This window comes from Penaeus chinensis, chromosome 25 (assembly GCF_019202785.1).
Source record: "Penaeus chinensis breed Huanghai No. 1 chromosome 25, ASM1920278v2, whole genome shotgun sequence".
NCBI classification, from domain to species: domain Eukaryota; kingdom Metazoa; phylum Arthropoda; class Malacostraca; order Decapoda; family Penaeidae; genus Penaeus; species Penaeus chinensis.
In genome coordinates, this window is record NC_061843.1 from 1,349,084 (window position 1) to 1,361,583 (window position 12,500).

Here is a 12,500-nt window from a genome sequence, read left to right on the forward strand (position 1 = left end):
GGAAGCACATGTTCTCTCTCTTTTTACCGTGTCTTATGCATTCATGAATAGTAATGTACAGCTTCTGCCACAATTCAAAGCTTCATGATCCTATAAGTCAAAAGTCTGTAATAAGGAGTAGGATGACTATTGTCTCCGCCACTTGATCATTTTTGAAGAAAAAAAATAGAATGAGAATGAATATCTTGACAGCGAAAGAGGTGTATTTGACTAGTTTCACATAATATTTCATCACATTCTTTACACTCCATTCAGAAAAAAGTCATATCTTAAATCTATGAATCTCAAAAGCCTTTCAAGTCCCTCATTCACCACCACATACCTTAGAACTGGATGTCTTTTCGAAGTCGTCGTCAAGTTCTTTATCGCTCCTGTCATATACGATGAGTGCGGACAAACCTCAAAATGGATATTATCCCTGAGACACTTCTGGTAAATGTTCTCGTCCTCCAGCACTCGATAACCATGGCCTATCCTCTCTGCTGCAAAATTCTCCACTGCCTGTGAGAAACATTATATGAGAAAAATAGATACAACCTTTTTTTTTGTTTCTTGAATCTAGCAACATACATATTTATTTACCAACTATTGTGCCTTCATATTAAAGGATATGGACTGAATGCAGTGGCTTCTAATGGGAGCTTCTTGAATTAAGTTTATACAAATATCAAATAACCAACTCTAACACAACTGTTATTTTGAAAATAATAACAAAAGCAAAAGGATAGTAGAAATATCCTTTTGATCATGCAGTCACAATTTTTAATCATTATTCATGATGTCTTACTCAGCTACAGTCCACAGACTTAGAAACACTTTCCTGTGTTCTTATACAATGCATCTATATGCCTTCAAGCCTCTTTTCGGAAAATGACCAGCTGACATGAGATTGGCTTTTATGATTGATGTATATATTTTCTCAATAATTTTTGCTCAATAAAATTATGAGTTCTTGTATATTATGAGTTGGCTTTCAGGTATCCTCATGCATTTGAAAAATCTTCAAAGTTCAGTAACTGTTCTTCTGGATACTAAAGTAGACAACAGCAACAAAAAAATATATTTTTCACAATTTTTCATACACATAAATCCATATTTTTCATTTGAAATTACCTTTTCAAGCATTTGGTTGGTCAAACAAGGAATCTTTACTGCCATTCCCAAAAGAGAAAACAGCAACAATATTCAGATTAGCGCATTCATTTTTTTGTTACTTAAGACATGTACTTGAGAATGGCTATGGAATCCTAGGCTGGGGTCAAAAGATTTCAAATCAGAGAAGATATGGTATTTTGGCCTCTAAAACACAGTAACTAGTTTAAAATGAAATAAAATATAACTAGTACTACCATCTGATGAGGAACCTTATTTAACTCAACACATGATGGATTTAATGCTTCCATCTTTACCGCTGCATTTTCATTTCTTAAACCACTTAAACCAACACAATGCTACTACCTCTTGAACACCCTTGGCAGGTCCTGCTTCCCCAGCATGCACTGTTCGATGGATTCCCTTCTCCTTGGCAGCTTGGAACACAGCAATATCTACAGCGTTCTGCATGCCAGCATCTAACAAAAATGGAGATTGATAAGTCTACAGGATGCATGCCTAGTTATACTATATTATAACTATCAAATAAAAATACTCATATCTTAGTGCCCCAAAACAATTTATATAGCAATACACATCAAATGTTCTCACTAATATTACACCAATTTCACACAAAAAAAAAAAAATTCTCCAAAACACATTAAAAAATAACACTGCACTTAACATTTACTCTAATAAAAAATAAATAAAATCATTGACATTTTACTTACTTTCACCTCCCTGACTTCCTTCATTACCAGCAATATCAATTCCTACAACTCCTTTATCTCGGTATTCATCACACAGACGTAAAATTTCCCCAGACAAGTCTGGAAAATTCAATAGTTCTTTAAGATAAAATTGATTAAAAAAATGAGAAGGCTCACCAAAACCTAAAAAGCTTCTCATCATATAAGTATATATTGAACAGTTATTGTCTAAAACAGAATTCTTTTTCATATAGCAATTACAGGGGGGTAAATCAAGCTGTTTCCTCAAATAAAAAATTCAATCAATTTCAAACTTCTGCCTTAACATAGTATCATCATGGCAGTACACACAGCTACAGTACTTAAGACAAAACTAAAAATAGGAGGTTGGTGTCTTACGTGGTAATCCTCGTATGCAGCAGAGAATAACTCTGACTTTTGTGCCAAATTCTTCCTCCCCTCGTCTCAGCCCCTTTAAAACCGCTTTTAAAACATCATCAATGGTGACATCTGTGGAAGGAGTGGCACCTGAAAAGGTATTAGTTATAGTTCTACACTACGCTATAATACACTACACTATACAAGTACAGGTATAGTACATCTACCCTCTCATGCAGTACATATTCAGTTTCAAAATACTGGACTCAAACCTGAGCTTTTACATATCACACAGTCACTTATGTCCATCTTGCACCCTTTCTATCTACTTGCTAACAAGAGCAGAAAGAGGTCGTTTGCTCATTGCTCTTACTTCCACTGTTCCCCTCAGCTGTACCATTCACTTCAGACGTCAAGTAATCTGGTTGATGAGCACTGTCTGGGAGAAACAGGTGCGGACAGAATCTCGTCTCGCAGTACGCCACACTCTCCTTCGCCTGATCCTCCACGAATTCATACGATATCCTCTCTATTGCTTCCAGATCTCCTCTGTGAGTGGAAAGGAACAATCTAAGCTTAGAACCCAGCAGCTGTGCCAGAGTTTTCAATGCATTCAAAATTTCATACACTGCATCATCTGAATTACTAAATGATGACAATGAAAATGATATGTTCAAGAGAAAAGTTGCAGGAAATTTAGTACAATGAACAACTTTTGCAAGAGTACTAACGATGAAATAAAATTCAGCATCACCAATTAAAACTACAACAGTGAGTATGAAGAAAAGATAAGTCTCGTTCTCTACATAAGATATGCATGCAATAAAGAATGTAAAAAACCTTTCATCAGCTAGTGTAAGATCAAAGCATTAAACAAGAATTACAGAAGATGTTTTGGAAAGAGATTCACAGAAAAGTTAAATGGATAGAATATACTGAAATTTTTGTATCCGTTCCCTATCAAATTATGGAGTCTCTGATGCTCATAATTTAAACAAAATGCTGTACAAATGGCATTTAATTAATGTGTTAATAAATCATTCATAAAACCCCACTAAATGCTAGTGACTCAACTAAACCAATGATCAATTCAGTAACCAAATCTGATGTAAAATAAATCACAGACCCAGGATTTTAGGAAAAGGTGGAGTGCCTGTGGTGGAAAATGCGTCAGGCAAGAAAAGTGGACCCTTACAAATGAAAATCTCCAAAAACATTTGAATACAATTCTGGAATATATTTTCAACACATCCAAACATCAATGTCAACTGCTTCATTCAATCAAATTAATACGTCACAAATATTAAGAGGATCTGCTGTACAGAGACACAATTATGGCACAATAATGTCACCCTTGAAACTTACACAAAGGCCGGCATGAATATGGTAAAGCCATGGAGAAAGAAGCCGAGATCCTGAGGTTCTTGTACCTTGAGGGCATTCTTGAGGTCCTCCAGGGAGCCGCTGCCTGGTAGTGGAAGCTTCTTCTTCCTGCAGAAAAAAAAGAGAACACAAGTAAATTAATAATAGCAAAAATGGGCAGCTAAATGCAACAAAAGATGGCATACTTATCAACATACATTTTCCCAGAGACAGGTACCAATCTTGACCCAAAGGGTGACTACATTGAGAATGACAGAAAGCCGGCAAAGTAAACTGATTAAAATCTACAGAAATTTAGGAAGGGAGGTAAGGAGAGGATGAGCCAGGCAGAAAGTGGAGAGGAGGAGGGAGTGGGTGGGAGACAGACAGACAGACAGACAGACATATAGATAAATAGACGCAGAAATACACAGAATGTAGAATGACATTGACATGGAAACAAACAAATAGACTGAGAAAAAAGCAAACAAGGCTAAAGGCAGAGACACAGAGACAAAGACAAGATATACCTGGATAGACTGAGACAGACAGACAGTCTATGAAAACAAAATGACTGAATATCAACAGAATGCAAAAGCCCTGGTTTCTTCTCTAGAGGACTTAAAAAATAAAAAATAAATTTTAACACGACAAAGTAAACACAGGGATGAAAGTCAGCCAAGGCATCATTGTGGCCTGCAAACTCATGCTTTCATCTCACACTCTCAAATCTCCAACCTCCTGCTTTATACGAATGCATATCCCTCACGAAGATATCCATACATGAAGATATCCATACTCGTGTGCTATTTCAACCCCTCGGAGATTCACCTCCAATTTCAGGCTCCCACCCAGGGCTTTCAATGCCCCAATCCCTTGCTCTACACTGCAGGATTGTCTTCTTTGGGATATTATCAGCACGCACAGAGATTCACCCATCTTGGCGTTCTCTAAAGGCCAAATTAATTCGCTATTCTCTTCCATACACTGCTGAGAGAAGTACTATAGAGGAATGAAAACCTTTGTAAGCATGTATATTCAGGTGGATTTAAAATATCATTAAATAAATAAATATATATGAATGCAAATGTTAAATATCACTAAAGCGCATCATTGTGGATCAACTGAAGGCTGTGATCTGAGATCTGATTGCAAGAACTAGCTGTAAAGCATGAGTTTGCAAGCAAGTCTGATTAATGTTGTGGCGGTGTCCTTCTTATTTTTCCATTAAAGTACTAGGCGTTTTTAGAAGGAAGTTCCAATTCAATTACAGTGTGTGTGTGCGTGTGCATGTGTGTGTGCGTGTGCATGTGGGTGTGCTTGCATGTGTGCCTGTGCATGCATATATGTGTGTGTGTGTGTGTGTGTGTGTGTGTGTGTGTGGGTGTGGGTGTGGGTGTGGGTGTGGGTGTGGGTGTGGGTGTGGGTGTGTGGATGTGTGTGCATGCGCGTGCGTGTGCATGTATGCGTACATATCCATCCAGCTATATCTGTGTTTGTGCCTGTCTCTCTCACTCTATCTATCCATGGATCCATCCCTCTTTCCATCCATCTATTTGATCATCCACCACCTATCTATCTATATCCATCCAGGCATATAATCATCTATTCATCTATCTATCCATTACAATGACAATGACACCAATATTAGCAACAACAGTACAAAAACATCAACAACAGCAACAGCAATAACAGCAACAGCAACAACAACAACAATAATAATAATAACCACAATAAACAACAATGACAATAACAAGTATAACAAACAACTGTAACAAGAATAACAAATAACTACAACCTCAAAAACATACAACCACAACGAACAGAACAAACCACAACAAAACAAACACCAAACAACTACAACAAAAACAACCAAACAAACAACCACAACAAACAAACAATAAAACAAACAGCAAACCACAACAAATGATCAAAACAAATAACAACACTAACAAAGCCAAAAAACAACAAACAAAACAAACAGCAAACAACAAACAAACAAACAAACCCAACAAAACAAACCAAACAATAAACAACAAAACGAACACCCAACCCCACCCACCCACCCTACCCAATACCCCACCTCCCCCTCCCTCCCCCGTACTTTCCCCGCCACCCTCACCCTCGCCCTCTCGCCCCCGCCCCCCCCCCCGCCCCACCCCAAGCCGGTCCTCCTTCATTCCGCGACCGGGTCCTTCGCACAAGGTCGGCCGATCTCGTCAAGTGCAACCCACTGGGGTTTATGCCTCCTTTCCCCGGGGGCTGCGTGAGGTGACGATACGCGGGTCGTCATGTCACTGGTGGATTGAATGGGATGGATGTGTAGGGGGTGTGGGGTGGGGGTGTGTGGGGTGGGGGGGAGAGAGGTGGGGGTGTGGGGTGGGGGTGTGTGGAGAGAGGGAGGTGGGGTGTGGGGTGGGGGTGTGGTGAGAGGGAGAAGGGGTGTGGGGGAGAGGGGTTTGGGGAGAGGGTTATGGGGTGTATGGGGTGAGGGAGAGGGGGTGTGGAGAGAGGGAGAGGGGGTGTGGGGTGAGGGAGAGGGAGGTGGGGTAATGGGGAGGGTGGGGAGAGGGAGGTGGGGGAGAGGGGTTATAGTGGGGTGGGTGTGGGTTGGGGGAGAGGGGGTATGGGAGGTGTTGGGTGTGGGTGTATGTGGGGGGGGGGGGGGGAGTGGAGGGTGTATCGATGTTGGCTGTGGGGTATGGGGGTGGGGTATAGGTGTGGGGTGTGGGGTGTGGGGTATGGGCTATTGGTGTGGGGTGTGGGGTATATATCTGTCTAACTAACGTCCATATACCATCTTTGATCGTCAAGTTATTCTATACTACCTCTCTATATCTTAAGAACATTAGTAACTATTTCCGTCAATATCTAATCAACAGCAACCGAAATACACTTTTGATTTCTTGTTATCAAATACGTATTAGTTCGAATTCATACAAATATTCCTAAAGCTGCAGAAAGATACACCTTTGAGACAATCTTATCTGACTTTTTATCTTATTTACGTGACGAGTTAGGTTATAAATATTCGAACTTTATCATGTTCTTGATTGACAATCAAATAGACGGACAGATGGACACAGACAGAGTGAAAGATACACAGACAAACAGACAGACAGACAGATAAATAGATATAGATAGATAGATAGATAGATAGATAGACAGTCAGACAGATATATAGATGTACAGACACAGACATACAAACTGCCTGACAGATAGACCGGGCGACAAGACCAAGCAGGCAGGCAGGCAAACTAATGATAAACACATAAACAGAAAGAAAGAAAACTAAGGACAAACAAAAAAACATATCCAAACTTTAAAAAACGTATAAAAACACAACCAAATACAACCTCCACTCCCTTAAAACACACCAACCTTAATACCATACACATCGTTTATACCATACAAATATACCATACCTTTACACTATGCAAATATACCATACCCTTACACCATGTAAATATACCATACCTTTACACCACACAAATAAACCATACCTTTACACCACACAAATATATACCCATACCTTTACACCATACAAATATACCATACCTATACACCACACAAATATACCATACCTTTACACCATACAAATATACCGCACCTTTACACCATGTAAATATACCATACCTTTACACCATACAAATATATACCCATACCTTTACACCACACAAATATACCATACCTTTATACCATACAAATATATACCCATACCTTTAAACCACACAAATATACCATACCTTTACACCATACAAATATACCATACCCTTACACCATGCAAATATACCATACCTTTACACCATACAAATATGAAATACCTTTATAACATACAAATCGTAAATATCCAACCTCCACATCATCCACACATCCACACGAAAAAAAAGAAACCTCTTCAGGCAAACCTTATTACAATGCACACCACAACTGCCAAGCAACACACTGTTTTTTTGATGACCAGATGCAGAAAATGGCATTGTCACGTGCATTTTACGACGGTGTTCATCTGCCAGCCGCTGCCAATGCGTCATCTCGCCACCCAGCACCTTTCGTTGGTACGTTCAAGGCCGGTGGAGAACATCTGCTTTTAGATTTGCGTGTGTGTTCGTGTGTGTGTGTGTGTGGGAGGGGGGGGGGGGTATGTGTGTGTGCGTGTGTGGGGGGGGGGGGGTATGTGTATGGGGGGGGTATGTGTGTGGGGGTATGTGTGTGTGGGGGGGTATGTGTGTGTGGGGGGGGTATGTGTGTGGGGGGAGTGGGGGGGTATGTGTATGTATGTGTGTGTGCGTGTGTGTGTGTTTGTGTGTGTGTGTGGGTGGGTGGGTGGGTGGGTGGGTGGGTGGTGGGGGTGGGGGTGGGGGTGGGGGTGGGGGTGGGGGTGGGTATGGGTGTGGGTGGATGTGTGGGTGTGGATGTGTGGGTGTGGGTGGGTGTGGGTGTGGGTGGATGTGTGGGTGGGTGGGTGTGGTTGTGGGTGTGTGGGTGTGGGTGTGGGTGTGTTGTGTGTGTGTGTTTGTGTGTGGGTGGATGGGTGGGTGTGGGTGTGGATGTGTGGGTGGGTGGGTGTGGATGTGTGGGTGTGGGTGTGGTTGGGTGTGTGTGGGTGGGTGTGGTTGTGGGTGCGTGGGTGGGTGTGGTTGTGGGTGTGTGGGTGTGTGAGTGTGTGGATGTGTGTGTGGGTGGGTGTGGGTGTGTGGTGTGTGTGGGTGTGTGTGGGTGTAGGTGTGTGTGTGTGTGGGTGGGTGTGGGTGTGTGTGTGGTGGGTGTGTGGGTGGGTGTGGGTGGGTGTGGGTGTGGGTGGGTGTGGGTGGGTGGTTGGGTGTGGGTGTGGGTGTGTGTGTGTGTGTGGGTGTGGGAGTGTGTGGATGTGTGGGTCGGTGTGGGTGTGGGTGTGGGTGTGCGTGAGTGAGTGTGTGAATGGGTGAGTGGGAGAATGGGTGGGTGAGTGAGTGTATAAGTGAGCGAATGAATGAGTGAGTAATGAATTAATGAATATAAGGGAGAGAGAGAATTGAGAATGTGAGACTTGTGTGTGTGAGTGGGTGGGTGGGTGAGTGAGTGAGTGAGTGAGTGAGTGAGTGAGTGAGTGAGTGAGTGAGTGAGGTGAGTGTGAGTGTGAGTGTGAGTGGGTGAGTGGGTGTGGGTGAGTGAGTGAGTGGGTGAGTGGGTGAGTGAGTGAGTGAGTGAGTGAGTGGTGAGTGAGTGAGTGAGTGAGTGAGTGAGTGAGTGAGTGAGTGAGAGGGGTGAATGGGTGAGTGGGTGGGTGGGTGGGTGAGTGAGTGAGTGAGTGAGTGAGTGAGTGAGTGAGTGAGTGAGTGAGTGAGTGAGTGAGTGAGTGAGTGAGCGTGATTGATTGAGTGTGTGTGAGTGAGTGAGTCTGTAAATGGGTGAGTGAGTGAGTGAGCGAATGAGTGAGTGTGTGAATGAGAGAGCGAGTCAGCGAGCAAGTGACTGACTGACTGACTGAAAAAAAACTGACTGAGCGGAACAGAGACGGAAAGTGGGTGGGTGGGTGGATGAGTAGGTGAGCGGGCGGGTGAGTGAGTGAGTGAGTGAGTGAGTGAGTGAGTGAGTGAGTGAGTGAGTGAGTGAGTGAGTGAGTGGATGAGTGGGTGAGCGGGCGGGTGAGTGAGTGAGTGAGTGAGTGAGTGAGTGAGTGAGTGAATGAGTGTGAGTGGGTGAATGAGTGAGTGAGTGAGTGAGTGAGTGAGTGAGTGAGTGAGTGAGTGAGTGAGTGAGTGAGTGTGAGTGGGTGAGTGGGTGAGTGGATGAGTGGGTGAGTGAGTGAGTGAATGTGCGTGAGTGAGTGAGTGAGTGTGCGTGCGAGTGAGTGAGTGAGTGAGTGAGTGAGTGAGTGAGTGAGTGAGTGAGTGAGTGAGTGAGTGAGTGAGTGAGTGAGTGAGTGAGTGAGTGAGTGGGTCAATAAGTGAGTGAGTGAGTGGGTGAATGGGTGGGTGGGTGAATGGGTGGGTGGGTGGGTGTTTGGGTGGGTGTTTGGGTGGGTGGGTGGGTGACTGACTGACTGGGACTGACTGACTGACTGACTGACTGACTGACTGACTGACTGACTGACTGACTGACTGACTGACTGACTGACTGACTGACTGACTGACTGACTGACTGACTGACTGACTGACTGACTGACTGACTACCTAACTAACTGACTGATAAACTATCTACCTACCCAACTAACTAACTAAATACATAACTGCCTGACCGACTGACTGAGCGGAACAGAGACAGACAGTCGGGAGAAACAGGAAGGCAGAGAGAGAGCGGATAACGTGCATGCAGCCAAACACGACCTTCCGTGCATGTGCAAGGCAGTTCGGTCTCTCGTCACTATCACGATAATTGCACGAAATAATATCCTGTTCGATTCATTCTTATCTGACTTTCCGTTCGTTTGGAGGAAGTCAGATAAGAGGAGAAGAGGAAGGAAGGAAGAGAAAGAGAGAGAAAAAAAAAGGTAGGAGATAAAACAAAGAGGGGGGAAACGCGAGAGGTGAAAGGTAGATAGTGGGAAGGAAAGAGAGAAATGGAAGTGAGAGAGAGCAGGTAAAATGAAGAGAGATAGATATGGAAGAGGACAAATTGGAAGATATAGCGTGAAACTGAGAGACAGAGACAGAGACAGAGACAGAGACAGAGAGAGAGGAGAGGAGAGGAGAGGAGAGGAGAGGAGAGGAAAGAGGAGCGAGGAGAGAGGAGAGAGAGGAGCAAAAGAGAGGGAAAGAGAGAAGAGAAAGAGAGAGAAAGAATGGTTGTATTTACCACATAATTTCTCACCTGACGCTATGCTTCATAAATCCCTTTACAGAGATAATGCTACAACTGTGGATTTGTTGAATATATTATCTCATCCTGTCTCTCAGCCACCTGGTGCACAGTGCAACATTTGCAAGTATCTTCAAGCATGATCTTCATCTTGCAAGTTCAATACCTTTAAATTTAGTTTCTCATACTTAGACTAGAAGAAAAAAAATAGTATGAGCGAGAAATTACCATCAGTGCCAGATCTGCCAAATGACGTTTTGATATTTCATCTCCATCCTCAAAATATTTTCGTTCTTAAAATACCTTTCGTTAACGAGTTCTGTTAGTGTCGGGATGCTCTGTAATCCAGCGCTTTCCAACCTTTTTTTTTATTATAATTTAATTAACCTTTAATTATAATGGTTCCTTGAGCCCCCCCCCCAAAAAAAAAAACACACACACAAACATACACACTTCCTCAAATATAATTTACTGACATAGTCGGCGCATGGCGATATCGCAGAAAATACACACACTTACCTTTACTACTGTGATGATTGCACTTGTATCTCCAAACAGTTTCTCAAAATCCACCACAATTCACATTTATCAATTATAATTACCTTCTTTATCAATCCTTCGCGTCCCTTCCCTTATCAGCAACCTTATCGTACTCCCCCCTAAATGGTGAGGGGGGGACTCTCTACAGTTTGAAACCTTCTGCTGTAACTACCTCATTATTGACAGCAATTTGATAATCACCGTTTATTGGATTAACATTCGCATTCCGCCACAGCTGTGTATACAAATTGGCATTTTTTTTTTTTTTTCTATTGGATAAGCAACAGTAACCAATGACTCATCACCAACCACACACGTGCATCTTCGCCTCATTGGAGAAAATCAACATCCGGGTTTTTAAGTATCCGTTTCGATAAAAATGGCAGGCGAACTTGCTCGTTGTTTCCGCGCTGTTAACGGGTGTAGACAATCATCACCCGGGTTTACGTATCCGTTTCGATAAAAAAAGGAGAGGGCGGCAGGCGAACTTGCTCGTTGTTTCCGCGCTGTTAACAGGTGTAGTAGACACGTACGGCTTGGTCCCGATACAGACAGATGTCACAGGAGTTAGCCATAAAAGAAATTTCCCCCTTCTATTACGGACTTTCACGGACTGTTGAATTACGGATTTACTTTCACTCTATGATGCGATTTCTAGTCTCTTTCCCACATTTATTTAATTGGGTCAAAAATGTGTTTTCATTTTGTGAGAAGTTAAACTGACCCAGTCGGTTTAACTTATCACGTTTAATTATTATACTTATAATACACGCACACAAAAATACTTCTCTCTCTCTCTCTTTCTCTCTCTCCCACCCTCCCACCCTCCCTCCCTCTCTCCCTCTCTCCCTCTCTCCCTCTCTCCCCCTCTCCCTCTCCCTCTCCCTCTCCCTCTCCCTCTCCCTCTCCCTCTCCCTCTCCCTCTCCCTCTCCCTCTCCCTCTCCCTCTCCCTCTCCCTCTCCCTCTCCCTCTCCCTCTTCTCCTTCTCCTTCTCCTTCTCCTTCTCCTTCTCCTTCTCCTCTCCCTCTCCCTCTCCCTCTCCCTCTCCCTCTCCCTCTCTCTCTCTCTCTCTCTCTTTCTCTTTCTCTTTCTCTCTTTCTCTCTTTTTCTCTCTCTCTACATGTATATATACATGTATACATACACTCGTAAGTATTGTTCCCCCAGATTTGCATACATTACGAGGAATACCGTGGGATTCTCGAACGTATAAAACCGGGCAGCGCTACATAATCACACCTTTTCCATTTCTTTACAAAAAGTAACAGCAACAATATAAATAGCAACAGTAATAAAAAAAACAAGTAAAATGATTACAAATATAATGAAATCCCTTTCCTTTCGCCATATTTTTGCCCTCACGGTAACGTATAAGACCGATTTACATGACGTCCCAACACGGACGAAGAAATGGACATTCAAAAAACATCGGAAGTATCCAGATGGACTGCTTGGAGTGAAGACTGTTATTTGGTTGTCGAAACGAGTCCTCCATCCGCCAGTTTGGACTTTCACAACCGCCTATGACGAACGCAGGTTGGGCTTGTAAGTCTGCCATAGTGTTTACTTGGGCTATTTTTTTTTTTTATTGCATTCACTCCTTAAATAAATCAAGAAATACATTGTTTGAGTGTTTA

The 12,500-nt window shown here is 42.8% G+C and overlaps 1 protein-coding gene across 1 annotated transcript in view; it reads right to left on the bottom strand.

Moving 5' to 3' along the window:
• Nucleotides 1-12,500, bottom strand: part of LOC125038523 (adenosine deaminase-like) — a 45,735-nt gene that overhangs the window by 4,757 nt on the left and 28,478 nt on the right. Inside the window, 6 exon segments of the mRNA XM_047632020.1 lie at nucleotides 323-501; nucleotides 1,459-1,571; nucleotides 1,824-1,922; nucleotides 2,202-2,330; nucleotides 2,554-2,729; nucleotides 3,546-3,671. Coding sequence (XP_047487976.1) covers nucleotides 323-501; nucleotides 1,459-1,571; nucleotides 1,824-1,922; nucleotides 2,202-2,330; nucleotides 2,554-2,729; nucleotides 3,546-3,671 — 822 coding nt within the window.